Below are 17,412 nucleotides of genomic sequence, written 5' to 3' on the forward strand. Positions count from 1 at the left end.
AGGGTTTCCTGCCTCTGGAGAGGGGCCTGACCCGGGGTTGGTGGGGGGGAGCAGCGGCGGGGGCAGGGCCTCAGTGGCAGCCGCAGGCCCTGACCACCATGTTGCGGTGCTTGCGCAGGATGACGTTGTTGCTGCTGTCATAGTAGAGCACGGAGGTGGCGCTCAGCTTGGTGGGGGCGCAGCACGCCTTGGGGACCGCATCTGGCTTCATCAGGTGCACCTGGCGGGGGCGGGGGCAGAGGCGTGAACACGTGGCCTTCCCCTGGAACCCCCACCTGCTCCATCCTCCACCTGCAGCCCCTGGCAGGTGCTCCCGCGGAGACCCGCGCCACCCCATCCCCCTGCCCCCCTGCCCTGCCCCACTGCCCTCAGCGGGACGCCCCAGCACACGGTGCCCAGGAGCCCTCCGGGGTCCCCTCTGCTCCTCTCTGTGCTTCTGTGACGTCCCTGGTCATCTCTTGTCCCTGTTAGCCGTTTGCGGTCTGTCTCCCCTCCCAAATGTGGGCCGGTGAACGTTCACAGAACCGGACAAAGCCTAGAACCCTAGGTCCACCCTTGGGGTGTCTGAAGCTGTTATTCCTCAGAGCACTTCCCAGCCCTGGTAACGAGCTCTAAGGCAGCTCCTGTTCTGGGCAGACCGAGAACGAGGGCACAGAGACCGCGCGTGGTGCCGTGTCATGGGGCTGTCTGCGGCGGGCCAGGGACCGGGTGTGGGGACCTGCGACCCTCCTAACCGCCTGACTGCCAGCAAAGAGCCTGCCTGAGGGAGCAGCCTGTTCTCAGCCCCCTAAAAATAGTTCTCCCGAGCGGTGGCAGGAGGGGCTGCACTACCCGTGACTCATGGTCCGGGCCCCCAACATGGAGGAGGCCAAGGTGGGGGGAGGCAGGAGAGAAGAGGAAGCCTACCGAACCTGGGGGTGGTGGCTGCCCTGCAGCCCGGGACTCCTGGCCCTCTCGGAGGCTGCCGAGCGGGACCAGATGAAACTGGCTGGTGGGGGAGCCTGTCTGGCAGCCTGGCCCCCGCCCCCCAGGGCCCTGCCTTGTCCCTGCTGCCCCAGCTCTGAGCTGGCCTGCTGGAAGGACAATGGGTAGCTGGGGCCCCACAGCCTCTCAGAGGCCCAGGGGGAGGCTGAGGCCTCCATGCAGATGTCCAGCCAGGCGGGGACGTGGGTGCTGCTGCCCCCAGCTTCCCCAGTTCCACGTGTGGGGGCGAGGCTTGGTGTTCGTGGGCCCACGTGAAAGAAACCGGGGGACACCACCCACCTGCACCGGACCATGGGGCTCTACGTGGCTGGAAACCAGGGAGGGCCTTTCCTACATTGGGGTGCTGGGGAGAAGTCAGGCACCACAGGGGTGCGGCCTTTCTGAGACTCCCCCCACAGGAGAGCTTTGTCAGCTGAGTGACAGAAAGAAGGCCTTTTACCCTATCTGGCACCAAACAGAATGACCTGCGGAGGCTAATGTGCCATTCCATTCAGCTTGTCTTTGAGCTCCTGGGAGACCAAATTGGAGGGTCACTTACTGGCTGTGCATCTTTGGGTACAAATCACGCATCTGTGGGCCTCATTTTCTCCTCTGCCAAATGGGTATAATGGTTCTTTTCTCATTTCCAACACAAACATATCTAGGACACGTGCCTTGCGCCAGCCCTGGCAGGACGGGGCACAGAAATGTCCCAGACACGGTCGCTGCTCTCACAGACTCCATGGGGAGGGAAGGGGAGACGGGGGACATTGCAGTAGACAAAAAGGACCCATGGGCGGTGGCACAGCAAACAGGCCCTCAGCACTGGGAGCATGAGCATGGTGACTGCCCCTGGCAGGGAAGGGCCACAGACATGAGGCATGCAGGTGAGCAGGTGGTGGCTGGGCCCGAGGCAGAGGAGGAGGCCCTCCAGGTGGAGGGAACAGCAAGTGCAAAGGCAGAAAGGTGGGAAGGTCAGCCCATCCTGGCACTGAGCCTGCGCAGGGAAGTAAGGGCGCTGGGGTGAGTGGGGACGCTGGCGAGGTCGGCAGGGCGGCTCATGAGGGACCCTGTGTCCCAGGCCAAGGGCTCAGCCTTCATCTGAGGAACGACGGGAGGCAAGGCAAGTTTCTCAGCTGAGAACAAGGTGCTCAGTTGTGCTTTAGTGGGACCCCTGGCTGCTACATGGAGAAGGGCTGGGGGGGGGCAGTGAGCCCAGAGGGAAATGCTTCCTTCTCTTGGCCCCCAGGACACCCCAAGACCCCCATCACTGCCCTGGCCTCCCAGGCCTAGCCACCTCTCCGGTGTCTGCGGTCTCCCCAGGGAAGCTCATCTGTTCTCAGGACTCAAAGCTCTGCCACATGCCACTCTCTCACAGAGCTTCGGTCTGGCCGATCCTCTGACCTCAGACCTGTCGGTTCGGTTTCCCACCGGAGACCCCGCTTGAAGTCTAATTGGGCCTCAAACTTACGATGCAGCTGGTGCAGAACTGCTGTTTCCCCCCCTCTACCACATCCCCCGGCAACGACTCTGCCCCCAGACAAGGCTCCCCATCCCCGTCCTCACGTGGCCCTCGCCTGCAGCCTCCTGGGTTCCTTCCACCCCGCATCCACACCCACGAGCAACCCGGCCGCCGCCCTCCACCAGGTGCCCCGACCCCTTGTCAGGGGACCTCAGGAGCCCCTCACTCGGCCCCGTCCATCTGCGCAATGCAGCCAGGCAGCTACTTATAGAGTAAGTCAGATCGTTGACCTAGTATTGCTAAAACTCTACACCGGCTTCTCAGTTTCCTTGGAAATCAATCCACCCACCTGGCACCTTAGGTGGGACCCTAAGGCCCTACGAGCCGGCCCCTGCCCAACCCCAGCGTCACCTTCCTGGCCTCCCTGTACTGCCCTGCAGCCCAAGCCCACCCAGCCATCCTGACGTGGGAGCTGCAGCTGTGACCATCAGTCCACACGCCCTCCTGGGCCAGAGGAAGCACAGGCATCTCATCACTCCTGAGCTTCTCCCAGGAAAGGGGCTCCTGGGGGCAGCAAATCCCACTTGATCTGAGAAAGGCAGTGTTACCACAAGGTCAAAGTTGCTGTTGGTGATATGTTTACTCTTGTTCAGAGGCATCACTTAACCTATTACTAGATTAACATAGGAGTAGATTCTACCTAAATGTTCTAGAAAAAAATCTCAACCCTAGAATCAATAAACCTTTTTTTTTTTTTTGAAGGGGCTTATGCTTTTTTTTTTTTTTAAAGATTTTATTTATTTATTTGACAGAGAGAGCGAGAGCAGGAACACAAGCAGGGGGAGTGGGAGCGGGAGAAGCAGGCTTCCTGCCAAGCAGGGAGCCCGATGCGGGACTCGATCCCAGGATCCTGGGATCATGACCTGAGCCGAAGGCAGACGCTTAACGACTGAGCCACCCAGGCGCCCCAGAATCAATAAACATTTAAAACACTAAGCAATTTTTCAGCATTTGAAGGTCCCCCAGCCGCAGCACGGGGAGCCATACCCTCTGGGGAAAGCACAAAGGGCGAGAGAGCCCGGAAGGACCGCCAACGGCGAGGTGAGCCGAACGGAGGCCGAAGCCCAGCGGCTCAGCCCCGCACACCTGCGCCCCGCCCCGCGCACACGCGGCGGGCGGCTGAACGCACATGCGCGTCCCTCGCCCCACGGCCGTCCGCGTCCCGGGAGCCGAGCGCGCCCGCGCGCGCGCTGTGCGTGTGCTCAGAGCACACAGGCCGCGGGAGGCACGCACGTCCGCCACGTGTGTGCCGTGTGTCTGACCGCGAGCGAGTCCTGTCAGTCTGGGCACCCACGTACTGTCCGCGAAGGCCTTGCACGTGCGTGTGCAGTGCCCAGAGGGGGGTGCGCACCAGCGGCCAGGGGAGGTCGGGAATAGTGGGCTCAGGCGCATAGGAGTCTACACGTCCAGGGCAGGTTCTGGGCAGAGAGAGCCCCCGACCCCCCAGCAGGGGCTTCCGTGCCCCTGGCTGTGCCCAGCCCCTCTCCCCGTGGGCCCGGACCGACGGACGCAGTACTGACCAGGGACTGCAGGATGGCGTGGTTGGTGGCGTTCATGCACGAGTCCAGCGGGAAGGAACACTCCCCCTCACAGTAATAGGCCGAGTAGCCTTGGGGGGCAATGACCCAGTCCTGGGGGGGTAATGGGAGAAGGTGAGTCCCATCCAGACACCCCCTCCCCCAACCCCAGGCCAGTCAGCCCCCCAGGGTCCCTCCAGGCAGGTTCCCCAAGAGGCCGGGCACCGCCGGGACACCCTCAGCAGGCAGGGCCGGGCACAGCTCTGTCCCCCTCATGGGCAGTCGGCACTGGGCCACGTCCTCCCCACCTGCCCCCACTGCCCACGTCTCCTAGAGCCGCAGGCCCAGCAGATGCGCGCGCGCACTGCCCGCCCAGCCTCCTGTTGCAGATGTGACGTGTTAGGGCTGAGGATTCCTGCTACGTGTGTGCCGTGTGTCTGACCGCGAGCGTGTCTTGTCAGTCTGGGCACCCACATACTGTCCGCGAAGGCCTTGCACGTGCGTGTGCAGTGCACAGAGGGGGGTGCGCACCAGCGCTCAGGGTAAGTCGGGAATAGTGGGTTCAGGCGCATAGGAGTCTACACGTCCAGAGAAGGTTCTGGTGCCTATCCTGTTTTCATGGTTGTTACCAAAAAGCACCTTCTCACAGGAAAAGACATTCTCCCTTCAGAAAACACAGAAGAACCTAATGCATGAGAAAGTGAAAGTCACCCATAATTCTACCTCCTCCTGGAGCTACACTTAGAACCTGCAGGTGGGGCCTGTTATTTAAGAACGAGGAGAGTCAGAAATTACCAGCCAGCCGAGGTCCTGGAAGCTGACGTAGAGCTCATGCCGCCGGCAAACGTGCCGCCCATCGGCACCGTGAACATCATCTGCAGGGACAGAAGCAGGTCTTTTCTGGGGTTCCTGCTCAGGCAGCTACCCCAGGGAGCTCCCAGGGCGGGGACCCACCCCACTGGGCACATGTGTTGAACAAATGTATGAAGTGAAACTAACGCATCTGGTGTCATAAAGCCCATCCTGCAGCTCTGCTGGTGCCATGACCCAGCTAGAGAAACGTCGATGGCTCCAGGTGGCTCCCGAAAGCTACAGAGTAACCCTGCCCTCCCAGCCTCCCGACTTCCAGCCTGTGGCCCCCGATGCTCCAGTACACAGCCAGGGGACCGTGGGCCATCAGGTGGCTCCTCCCTTTCTGCAGAGACACCTCCTGACCTCACCCCACCTCTCCTGCTACACCCATTCCACCGGATTGAGTGGCTCCACGGAGGCCCAAGGGCTGACTCACCGTGGAGGAATGGAGGGCAGGAGGGCAGGGCAGGCCCACCCCTGATCCTGAGGGGCTCAGTCTGGTGGGGAGACCCTCACATAAACAACTGTGGATCCTCGGTCCCCAGGGGAGACCTGAGAGGCACCAGTGCCTCGAGGAAGGGGCACCTGATGCTGACAGAGGCTTCTGGAAAAAGCCCTGGTGAGCCAGGGGAGGGCCGAGAAGGCGCTTCTGGGTGGCAGGGACGGAGAGGGCAGTGGCTGGTCCTCAGGGCACATGAGGCAAAGGAGGGTGTCAGGAAAGTGCTGAGGGTGAGCACAGGCTTGAAGACGCCCCGGATGGTTCTGTCCCCGGAGCTGTTCTCGGGCCCAACCCCAGGCCCGCCCCGGACCTCACCAAAGATCCCTGGGAGTCTATTCGCGTGCGGCAGCTCGTTGGTTTTCTTCGGCGGCCTCCTCTTCAGGGGCCTGGCTGCCCGAGGGGCTCGGATGGGACTGGGGCTCGCCCTGAAAAAAGTGACCAGGAAAGGCTGCTTGGAGCGCGGCGCCCGTCGCCCCAGCAGACCGGCCAGGCCAGGATCCACGCTGTGCCCTGGGACAGAGAGAGGAGAGAGGGCGGTCACTCGCGCGCAGGGGCTGGGCACGGGGGACAGCAGGGACCCTTCTGCCCGAGCCTGTGCGGGCCCCTGTGCACGGAGGCGGAGGGTCTCAGTCTCCTCATCTGAAGACCCGAGGGAGATGGTCCGAGGGAGACGGGAGGAGGGGGGCCTCGCCAACACACGGTCGTCATTCGTGACAATTGTGAACACTGCCATCCTTGAAGCCCTTTACAGGTTCGAGCGACTCCCACTCGTGACCTCGTGCGTCTCCACAGTAACCTGGACCACACGCTTCACGGAGAAACTTCGGAGCCACACTGCCAGGGGCACACAGAACTGTGGTTCCCACCCCCGTCTCACAGCTCCAAGGCCCAAGGTCTCCCGCCCACCCCATACTTTCGGGGGACTCGATGGATCGTGCCCCAGCGGATGGGAGCAGCCGCCAGGATGTAGCAAGGGCTTGTTCTGCCCGCCACTGCCAAGAGCAGGCCCAAAGTGTCCTCTGATGCCCAAACAGGACACCGGTGGCAGCGGGGCAGAGACATCCAGCCAAAGTCCCAGAGCTGGGGTTCAGTCCACGTCTAATTCCAGACCCCAAGTTCTTATTCACTTAAGACGTTAACTCCAGGTTTGTGGGTCAAAAAAGAGAGAAAAGGCCATCGGCAGGGAAACATGGGGGCCTCTGGCTAGGAAGAGGAGCGCCTGTGAAAATGGGATTTGACCCCGAAGCTGCTTAAAGATGAGGATGTCTTGGGAAACACACTCATGATCCCTGGAAATGTCGAGTCCACCAGTAAAACTAACTTCCTGTACCTCTTTGTATTTCTAAATGACCTCCTGATTTTTTAAAGATTTATTTATTTATTTATTTGAGGGGAGGGAGGGGCAGAGGGTGATGGAGAGAGAATCTCAAGCAGACTCCACGTTGAGCGCAGAGACTGACACAGGGCTCGATCCCATGACCTTGAGATCATGACCTGGGCCGAAACCAAGAATGGGCCGTTCAAACAACTGAGCCACCCAGGCTCCAGGCCTCCTGATTTTTTAACTGTCAAAGTAATACAATAGCAACTGTAACGTTTGAGGGAAAAAAAAAAAAAAAAACATCACTCAGAAATCTCTCCACGCTCTAACACAGCATTTTCATTTTTCTGGAATATTTTCATGTCAATTGAAGTTTTACACAATGGTGACCATAAGTGTCTGTATTTTTTCCAACTTTTTCACATAAACATGTTCACTGCTGTTAAAATGCCTCCACTATGAGCATTTCAAACGTATAAAATTCCTTTGAGAAAACACCGCATAGTATTTAGGTATTAGCTTCACTTTAAACACGTCGGTTATTTCCTGGCTTTCACTGTAAAGGCGAGAACACTCCAGACCCCTTCATGTTCTCTTCCTGTGGAATTTTCTTAAACGACGGAGAGGATTAGTAACTCAATTTTATGTTTCGTAACACACAGAGCCAACTGTCCCCTTCCGTGTCCATGTCCCCTCAGTGTGGCCACCCTGACACACGCACGCACACGCGTGTATAGAAACACATGGGTTTATCATACAGTATACAGACGCCCACATGTACAAATACCTATGTTTGCTCCATTAGCGGGTCTACTATGATTCACTGGGACACACCACAGGTCAAGGGCACTGCCCGCCCCACCCACAGTCCTGCTCAGCTGGTAAAGGTCAGCCCTTAAAGAGCTGTGCTGTAGGCCCGTGTCCTTGGGCCAAGGTGCCTGAACGACGAATCCGGAGACTAAACTCTGACCTATGACATCACCTGCCACACACAAATGCACTGGACCCATCGGAGGCTCCACTGGGCAACGATCCTGCTGGGACAGGAGGTCGTCAGCTGCAGGAGCAGACCCTGGAAGGAGCCCAGGGAGAAGCCACTCGGGAGAGTCTGGGTCATAGCAAGTCAGTCATGAGGAAGCAGCAGAACCATGAGGACACTGAGCCACAAGACACATACAAGCCCTGTGGGCAGAGGGGCAAGGCCAGTGAGGCCACGAGGAGCACAGAGTGGATGGGAGCAAGAGGGTGACTGTCGTCCACACAGCACTGGAGTGCAACTCCATGACCCTGGGCTGGGCAGCCCTCCACCCCTGCAGGTGCCGCTGTCCTGCCCCTGTTCCCTGGAGAGAACTGTCCACCGAGGAGCCAGGGAGGGCGATCTGTCGCCCGAGGCTGTGTTCACTGTTCGCTCTCCTTGTGCACCTGTCTGATCAAGGGTCTTCCTGGGGTCTCCCGGGAGCAGAGAGAAGGGGCTGCAGGGAAGGCCCGAGCAGTCTAGGGGGTGGGGCCCTAGGCTGCCCGGCTCTGGAAGGCTGCTTTCTAGAAAGGCAGAGGTGGGCATCTCTGGGGCCCAGGGTCCCTGGCTCTATACCTGACCCTGTGGGGTGCTGGCAGGCATGCTGTCCCCTTTGCACCTGATGGGGTATGTGCAGCCATGCCTTGAGAATGTGGGCCACGCTGTGGCCTTTCCCCTTTGCCCCGGATGGAACATGCTGCTTCTCTGGGCTAGGGGGGACCCATGAAACCTCCAGCCTCACCCCACTTCTCAGCCTGCTCCATCAGCGCCCAGAGGTCTTGGCAGCTCACCTGCTGCATCCTGTCCCAGGGCAGGTGGTCAAGGCCTAACACACCCCCACCCAGCTGGGCCAGGCCAAGATCATTCCCACCTCCCCCCCAGGCCTCCTCCTGCTCTGGGCGCCACCTGACTCCTCCCCACAGACCCGGCCCCACCTCAGCCTGCGGCCATGGGTGTGACGCTGGTGCCACACTGAAGGACAATCAGGGTGCGTGGCTGAACCCTCAGAGAGTCCCAGCTGTGGACCAGTCTGCCTTTGTCCCTCTGGCTAGGTTACTGCATCCCGTGAGAAGGAGGAACTCGACCCTCCTCCTTCTTCCTACCGTCTGACACACCTCTCACTCTCTGCTCCTGGAAGCTCTGCCTGCCCCACACTGGGAACTGACACCAGGGCCAATCAGGGCCACTCCCCAGAAGCCCCAGAAGGTACCCCGCTATCCATCCACTTGATGACCTTCCATTCCACCCCCAACCTGGTCATGGTCCCTGGCCACTTACCCCCAAACCCCAGGCTGCCCCCTCAGGGAGCGGTGTCTCCATCCCTCCGTTCCAGGATCCGGCCCTTCCTTCAGGGCGAGGCCCCAAGGAGGCTTCTTCTGAAAGGCCTTCCTTCACAGCTAGAATCTCCAGTTCCTGCCCACGTGCTCCTGATGGTTGTGTGCCCCTCGAGAGCTACACTGAGAACGTGCGTCGTGCTCCGTGTCAGGCTTTGTTTTTACCATCACACACACGCACACATTCGGACACGCACATGGATGCACGGGCACGTGTGCACGCATGTACACACAGGAACTCATTTTGTTCTTTTAAGGCTGTGAGACTGTGGGTTCAGGATGAAACACCTCACAGCTTCTCCTGTATTCTAAGAGAGTAGAGACAACAGGCCAGTCTAGGGCTCCACGACAGGCAGAAAGGGCCTGAGTGTCCTGGGGGACACAGGAACCCATGTCTGAAGAGGAGAAAACCCATTAAGTCCGTCTTGGTTTCTAGAACCCCTCCTACCACAAGCTGCCGCCTTTGACAGCGCACGGGGGCCTGTTTATCTACAGAGGAGCCTCTCTCCCCGCCTGTCACTGCGTTACCAGTGCTCTGGCCCAGCTAGACAGCCTCGCTGCCCTTCCAGACACATCTGTTTAGCCATGAGAAGGAGGCCGTGCAGGGAGGAAGAGGGGAGGCTACAGAATTTAGCCCCAAGATGGAAGGCCCCAGAGGAAAAGCCAGAGGGGCTGCAGGAAGACAAGCTCAGGCAGGCAGCATTCCTCCGGTCACGGTGCATGTTTGGCTTGTATATTTTTCACGGTGCTGGCAAAGTGGAGCCTTGGGTGTACGGGGTGGTTACACCTTCCTCCCACATTTCGTGGCTCATTCACGAGGGAAGCCCCTTCCGTGAAAGCTGTCCTGTGGGCTCATCCGATCTGCACAGAATTTCATGTAAACAGCACAGAAGAGGGTGTCTGCATGCCCGATGATGGTACCAGACCGATCTCAGGACACACAGAACACAGAAGATAAACGGCTACATTCCCCTTTGGTTTTTAATTAAAGCCATATCCCTCTTGAGAGAATAGTCTGTCTGGCGGTAGGAAAGCTGGTCAGGCGGCCAGCACCTCGGACAGAGGTGATCACACTTCCTATGGGTTCCAATGAAACCCACCCTCTGGGACCAGGGCTTCCTTCCTGGCTCAGGCTGCCACGGGCTGTGTGGGTCTGAGGGTCAGGTGATACGGCAAAGGGGGGCTGCCCGTGCTCTTTTTGACGTCGTTCTCCATCAGCAGAGCTCCATCCGTGTCAGGCCTCACTTGTGCACATCATCGAACCCGGCCTTCTCAGGGATGATTCGGTCTACACAGCACTTCCAGGTCAGTGGCATGGTGCATTTCTCCACAGTTTTGGGTTCCTTGTCCTTGGTGCAGTGTTGCATGGTGACCATCACTCTGGTCTTGATGCTGGACACCAAATCCATGGCTCCCCCCGTGCCTTTCACTTTCTTTCCGGGATCATCCAGTTAGCCAGGTCACCGTACTGGGAAACCTCCATGGCTCCCATCATGATGAGGTGGAGGTGTCCCCCTCGAATTATGGCAGATGAGTCATCGCGGGAGAAAAAACAGCCCCCGGGGAAAACGGTGACCGTCTGCTTGTCCACATTGATGAGATCTGCGTCCACCTCCTCTTTTAATGGAAACAAACCCAAGCCCAGGATCCCATTTTCACTATGAAGATAAACAGTTATATTGGGGCTGATGTAGTTGCTGGCCAGGAGAGGGGATCCTATGCCCAAATCAGTGTACATGCCATCCTCAAATTCAAGAGCTGCCCGTGTGATGATCCGGGCCTTGAGGTCACCCACAGACTTGGCTTTTTCACCTTCCTCTGCACGGTTAGACACTCAATTCTTTTCTCATATCTTTCCCTCTGGATTACAGGGTCCACATCAATGTTAGGAATGTGGATGTCTTTGGGGGCAAACGTCTCCACATCCACAATGTCTTCAACCTCCCCCACTGAGGTTTCTGCTGCTTTGCACATGGGAACGTTGAAATTCCTGGCGCTTCTTCTGAAGATGACGTTTCCTGCGCGGTCGGCCTTCCACCCTTTCACCAAAGCAAAACGGGCCGAGATGGCCTGCTCCAGAAGATAGTGGTCCCCCTGAAACTCCTCACCTCTCGGGGCTGGCTCATGATGACCACGTGGCCGTCGGCCGCCGGTGCCTCCCTCCTGCGCCAGGGTCCTGTAGGCCGTGGGCGTGTAGAATGAGGGCACCCCGGCGCCCCCGCACAGATGCGTTCGGCCAGGGTGCCCTGGGGCAGCAGCTCCGGCTCCAGCTCGCCCGACAGGTAGTGGTGCCCGCACAGCATGTTCCCCCCACGTGGGAGCCAATGATGCAGGGGATCTGCTTGGTCTCCAGTAAAAGGCCCAGCCCGAAGTCGTCCACCCCCACGTTGCTGCTGACCACGGTCAAGTCCTTGACGTGCGTCTCCAGCAGCGCCTTTATCAGGTTCTCTGGAATCCCGCAGAGCCCAAAGCCGCCGACCACGATCTTGGCCCTGTCAGAGATATCTTTCACGGCCTCCATGGGATCCGTGTAGAATTTGGCACAGGCACGAGCGTTGGTGGCCAGGCCGCGCACACCGCCCTGGGCCTCGGCCAGCGTGGGCCCCGAATGGCCGGTGGGGACGCAGCGCCCAAGCACCATCGCCAGGCGCCGGAGGGCCGCCATCGTGCGCTCTGCCTCCGGGCATCGGACCCGGTGGGGACAGACCGCTGTAGCCACCGTGTCCAGAGCAGGGAGGGCATGTGGGGCTGTGACGTGGGGACCAGGTGCCCCCCACAGCCTGGCCTCTCCACACTCCGAGGGGCTCCAGAAGCGCCACACCTCCCGGCCCAGGGGACCCAAACCTTGTGACCAGATGGGGAAGGAGCAGTGCCCACAGAAGCCCCGTGGCGGCGTCACTGAGGGGAAGACCGACCCTGGACGCAGGGGTTGGCCGGAAGGCCACCGTCTCCAGCCCCGAACCCCATGGGTGGGAAGGATAGATCCTCCGCAAAACCCCTTCTGTGCAGCCTTTTCCATATAGAAGGCCCCAGGGTTCTAGGTCGTCCCCTTCCTTCTCCATTGACACCTCCTGCCTGGGTGACCTGCTCAGGTCCCATGGCTCTCAAGACACTTAGATGTCAGCGCTTCACACACCTGCGCCCCAGCACTCACCTGTCCGAGCTGACATTCCATCTGGACGTCAACCAGGGCTCTCAATAACATTGTGGCCAAAAAAGGACCCTTGGCTTGCTCACTCAAGTCTGCCCCTCCTCTACTTTTACTCGGGCAGGAAAAAAAAAGGTTCTATTAAAAATGGCCACTAGCTTGGGGCGCCTGGGTGGCTCAGTCGTTAAGCATCTGCCTTCTGCTCAGAGCATGATCCCAGGGTCCTGGGATCAAGCCCTGCATCAAGCCCTGCATCGGGCTCCCTGCTCAGTGGGAAGCCTGCTTGTCCCTCTCCCATTCCTGCTGCTTGTGTTCCCTCTCTTGCTCTCTGTCAAATAAATAAATAAAATCTTTAAAAAAAAAAAAATGGCCACTGGCTCAATCCACGTTTTCCATGATTCCTCCTCTACCCGCTTTTCTCCATTTCTGCTGCTTGCTATCAACAAGCACCTCCCCACTCCTCCCTGCAGGCTGTGTGGCTCCCGGGCCTCTCTGACTTCGCTCTCGCGACCACTGTCCCTGCTGATGTCAGGGGGCACAACCTTCGTTGGATACATATGCTAAGTTTTATTTTACAATAGTTGACATTTACAGAAAAACTGCAAGGACAGTACAGAGAGTTCCCAGACACCCAGGGCCAGTTTCCCCGGGAAATGTTAACACTGAAGTGAGCGCCGGGCACTTGTCACAACTAATGAACCAACACTGGTGTCTGATGATAAACTAAACAGATGTATTCAGATCTCACGGGTCTTCCCCAATGTCCTTTTTCTCCTCCAGGGTCCCATCCCGGATCCCACATTCCGTTGTTACAACTGCTTAGGCTCCACTGGGCTGTTACAGTATCTCAGACTTTCTTTGTATTTGATGACCTGGACAGTTTTGAGAAGTCTTGTCAGGCATTCTGTAGCATGTCCTTCAATTTGGGTTTGTCTGATGTTTTCTCACGGTTAGATGGGGTTCTGGGTTTTGGGGGGAAGATGATGTGATGAAGGGTCCTTCCCACCCCATCATGTCCACGGTGACGCACCATGTACAGGACATTTGTATGAGCCTTGATCACCTGCTGAGGTCGTGCGGTCAGCTCTCTCCTCCGTGAAGGTACCTCTCCCACCCCATTTCCACTGTACTTTTGGGGAGCCTAAGTCACTACGTGTGGTCACACCAGGGGTGAGTGTTGCCCTCCTCGAGGGGGTGGCTCAGAGGGCTCTTTTTTTTTTTTTTTTTTTAAGAGGGCTCTTTTCTAAAAACCTGACTCCGATCCTGACATCCTCCGTTGCTGTGTAGTACAGGGAGCTACCCTCAACACTCCGACACCGGGCCCGGGTTCACCTCAGAGTGTGGCCTGCAGCTCTCAGTCTCCTCGCCCACCTCGCCCCGGCCCACCCAGCTCCAGCCACGGCGGCCCCTGGCTGTAGCTCAGATCCACCCATCCTGTGCCCACCTTCGGCCTCTCCCTCCCCACTGCCTACGATAAAGGAGGCTCTCCCCCAGCTACCTGGGGAATGAATGAAGGTGTGAATCCTCATTCTACAGAGGAGGACACTGAGACTTAGAAGGTAAGTATCCTGCCAAGGTCACTGGGTTAGAGTGCTGCCGAGCTGGGATTCAAACCCAGGCCTCCCTCTCTGATCTGAGTCTGAGGGTGTAACCATCTCCCCTTGGCCCTGCCCAGTACAGAAACACCCCACATACACAGCTGCTCTTGGGGAGGGACAATGCGGACTCCCTCTTAGTGACTGAAATGTTGGTTCTGCAAAAAGAGAGGAGGGAGACCGCTGTGGTAGGGGGCCTCCCGCTGTGGGAACCTCACCCTCTGCACCCTGCTGAGCCCCCAAAGTAGGTAGGGGATTATCGCCCCAGCCCCTCGGCTGAGCGAGGCCAGGCCTCTAGGACCAAATGAGGGGGCTGCTGCTGGCTCTGCGCCAGCAGCGTGGAGGAGCCCCCAGGAGAAGGCCTGCTGCGCAACCCTGAGCCTTACCGTCTTCAGTCTCCACATAGAGGCGGAGCCCCAGGTCCTTGTTCCGGCTCAACAACCAGCGGTCACTGGCCGTTGTCACGTCCAGCACCAGCCAGCCCTCGTCCCCAGCTCGGAGCGTCTGAAGATCCAAAAAGAACAAGTCAGACTCCCTGTGGACACGAAAAAACAATTAACTGAGGGCCGGCACAGCTGCCTTTGTTTCCAGTGCCCGCCTGGGGGAGCACGCGTGGGGCACCTACCCCGCCTGGCTCAGCCTGGGCGCACCGCGTGCCTTCTCTCACTGTATCTACTGTACGAAGGTGTTACTGTGCCCAGTACAGATGTGGAAACTGAGGCTCGGGGGCTCAGTGACCCGCCCAAGGTCCCACAGCCAGGACAGCAGGGCAGGGAGTGAGGCAGAACCGATGCTGGGCCTCTCCCCACAGTGACACGAGGCCTCGGCCAAGTATCCTTCTGCCTCTGAGGGTGTGCTCCCCAGGGAGCTCCCCTTCTGTCCTCTGGGAAGTGTCCCCTCCCCGGCCAGGCTTCCTCGGGGGGTGGGGTGCAGGGCAGGCACCTGTTGGACTGCTCCCTGACCACCTGGAACATGCTGACGTGCAGGGTCCTGTTGAGCAGGTGGGCGCTGGCCAGCTTGTAAATCCGGAACTCGGCGGCCGTGACTGCCTCGTCCTCCGGGATCTGGGTCAGGTCGAAGCGGAACTCCTTCCAGTGGGGCTCCTGGTGGCCCAGGGTGCGGTCACGCTCCACTGCAAGACAGAGTGGGGCCGCCGGTCACTTATGCTCTGGGCAGAACCGGGGGGAGCTGGGGGCCAAGGCACCTGGGTGGGGACGGCTCCATCCTCTGCAAAGGGGCTTGCGCCCAGGCTCTGTCTCCTGCGTGCTGAGAGGGCGCGGCGGGGCCATGTGCTGTGTCCGGCACAGGGCCCGGCACACCGTGGTGCCGGCAAGAGCAGCCTCCGCTTCTGGCCCCCAAGCCCCAAACCCAGCCTGCCCCACCCATCCCCTGCTGGCTCTGGGACCTAAAGATGAGGCAGAGGGCAGGTCCCTCCTCTGGGAAGACTGACATCAGACCCAAGGCAGAAACGGGCCATGGGGGCGGGCAGGGGCAGAACCGAGTACAGTCTGAGGCCAGAGCTGTCCAGAGTCTGCCGATGTGTCTGCTCAGGAGCCTGGGGGAGAGGAAGCGTTTGCAGCTGACACTGGGGCTCGGCCTCGAGGGGTGAGAGTGGATGTGCCCCCACGTCAAGGGAGGACACTGCAGAGGAAGGGCCAGCCTGAACAAAGGCCTAGGGCTAAGGAACAGACGGCACAGGCAGGGGAAACAACAGCCATAAAGACAGCAAAAGGTGAAAGGATGGCAGGTCCTGTTTGGGGACAAGGTGAAGGAGCAAGGAGGTCAGAGGGAGACTTGGAAAGGAATAAGAGGGAGCAAGGTAGCAGTGACAGCGCCTGGTGACACCTGGTCAGGTCCCAGGGAAGCTGGACAATCCCGTGATGGGGTGCGATCTGAGCAGGCTTCCCAGGGGAGGTGCCACCTGAACTGGCCTTGAAGGAGGGGACAGAGTCCTCTGGGGCGGGGGGGAGAAGGTGGCGGGGAAGACATTCCAGGCAGAGGGGACCTCGGAGGCACAGGTGTGCAGTGCGGGGGCATCCACAGATCAGCGCTGTGGGGGACTGGCAGTGAGTCTGGCTGTGGTCTGACTCTGGAGGGCGGAATTCCGGCCTAGGAGCATGGGCTGTGCCTCTGGCCAGTGGGGTTCAGGGTTCTGGGCAGCAGAGGTATGATGTGGTTTTCGGGGAGTGGAAGATAGGTGGAGGGGAAGGTGATGCACAGGCTGGAGGGGGAGCCGAGGCGGGCCGGTGGCCGGGCTGGTCTGTCTGGGCAGGAGGCTGGGGTGGCCGATCAATCCCACATTTCCCCCGCTGCCCGGAAACGCCCAGGACAGTATATTTAGTACTGTCTCACTTTAGCCTCCTGTCACTTTCAAACGCCGCAAATCTGTGTTTCCGGAAAACAGGGGCAGGAGCCGCCCAGCACCTTCCCCAAAACCCAACACTGAGATTTTAATTACATGTCTGTGAGTCTTTTTAAAAACCCTCTCTGGCTACTGGGCTCAGTGACCACAAGTCACCAGGCTGGTGGCGGAGGCGGATGTGGGGAGCGCTTCCTGTCCTCGCAGTGGGGACCGGGTCCAGCGAGGGACAGGCCAACAGCTGGGCTGGGTGGGGCCGGTGGACACACACGCTCACAGGAGGTGGGCTTTTCCTCCCCAGACCGCGCGGGAGAAATAGAACGTCCACGCGCCGACCAGGCGCCGGACACGCAGCGCATGCGCAGCCGGGAGCCAGGCTGCTTGGGAGGCAGTGTCGCCAGGGGGAGCCGTGTCCTCCCGCGCACGCGCAGGGATCGTGTGGAGCGGGCTCTGTCCCCGCACCCGGGGACGCGTGCCATGAATACTGACACACACGTCCCCTCCTCCCTACAGACACACTCCCACTCCCACACGCACAGCTTTGGTGACAATTTCTGTGGATTCAGGGGCCGCACAGACCACCTCTGTTCCGTGGCCGTGTAAGAATCCCGGACGTGCAGGACGCCATAGGTCTAGGCTGGTGGCTGTGACAGGGTTTGGCCCAGGGCGTGAAGAAGGGTGGCTGAGGGCATCGAACACGGATCCGCACACCCGGATCTGCTCCCAAGGCTGCGGGGCTGACGGGCCGGTCGTGGGGCCGCGGGCAATCTCTGCCTGCAGGCCTGCCGCTGATTTCCTGTCCGATCTGGGGGCCGAGGGAACAACCCACGAACCCGCCATCTCCACGGGAGGACCACGCTCTGCGGCCTCCCTCCCTTGCTGACCTGGGGGGCCCACGTGCGTGCGGTCAGGAGAGCCCTGTGCACCTGAACTGACCCCGGGTCCCAGCTTTCCCCCTGTGGGTGTGAACTCGATGAACCACCCAGTAGCTCAGCACAGCAAACTGCCCACCCTGCTGTTCCAGGCAAGCACTAGAAGGTGAGACACTGTTAGGAAAGTGATGCTTTTCATCAGAAATTAGTGATATTTCCTGCAGTGTGGAACTGAGTAAAGAAAGCTCCCTCATCTGAGGTCAGTTTTGGGAGGATGGAAGAGGTAACCTAAAGATTTGCCCTCTTTTCAGTGGTTGTTGCTCTAAGTTAGGAGAAAGATGTTCTAAAAGTTGATGTTCTGGGAAAGCATTTTCTGGCACCTCTATGTCCTCCTTGTTAACCAAGTGAAGGCCAA

General features: G+C 59.3%; 1 protein-coding gene and 1 pseudogene across 1 annotated transcript in view; both read right to left on the minus strand.

The window, feature by feature from the left end:
- Positions 1-6: 6 nt before the first annotated feature.
- LOC117998460 (bone morphogenetic protein 8B) overlaps positions 7-17,412 on the minus strand; it is a 30,083-nt gene continuing 12,677 nt past the window's right edge. Inside the window, exons 2-7 of the mRNA XM_034987230.1 lie at positions 14,709-14,898; positions 14,153-14,301; positions 5,669-5,863; positions 4,798-4,877; positions 4,006-4,116; positions 7-220 (exon numbers count right to left, since the gene is read on the minus strand). Coding sequence (XP_034843121.1) covers positions 71-220; positions 4,006-4,116; positions 4,798-4,877; positions 5,669-5,863; positions 14,153-14,301; positions 14,709-14,898 — 875 coding nt within the window. The 3' untranslated portion in view covers positions 7-70. The remainder of the gene's footprint in view (positions 221-4,005; positions 4,117-4,797; positions 4,878-5,668; positions 5,864-14,152; positions 14,302-14,708; positions 14,899-17,412) is intronic.
- Positions 8,382-12,319, minus strand: LOC117998459 (annotated as a pseudogene).

The sequence above is a fragment of the Mirounga leonina genome, unplaced genomic scaffold (genome assembly GCF_011800145.1).
Source record: "Mirounga leonina isolate KUSES-001 unplaced genomic scaffold, KU_Mleo_1.0 Mir_416, whole genome shotgun sequence".
NCBI classification, from domain to species: domain Eukaryota; kingdom Metazoa; phylum Chordata; class Mammalia; order Carnivora; family Phocidae; genus Mirounga; species Mirounga leonina.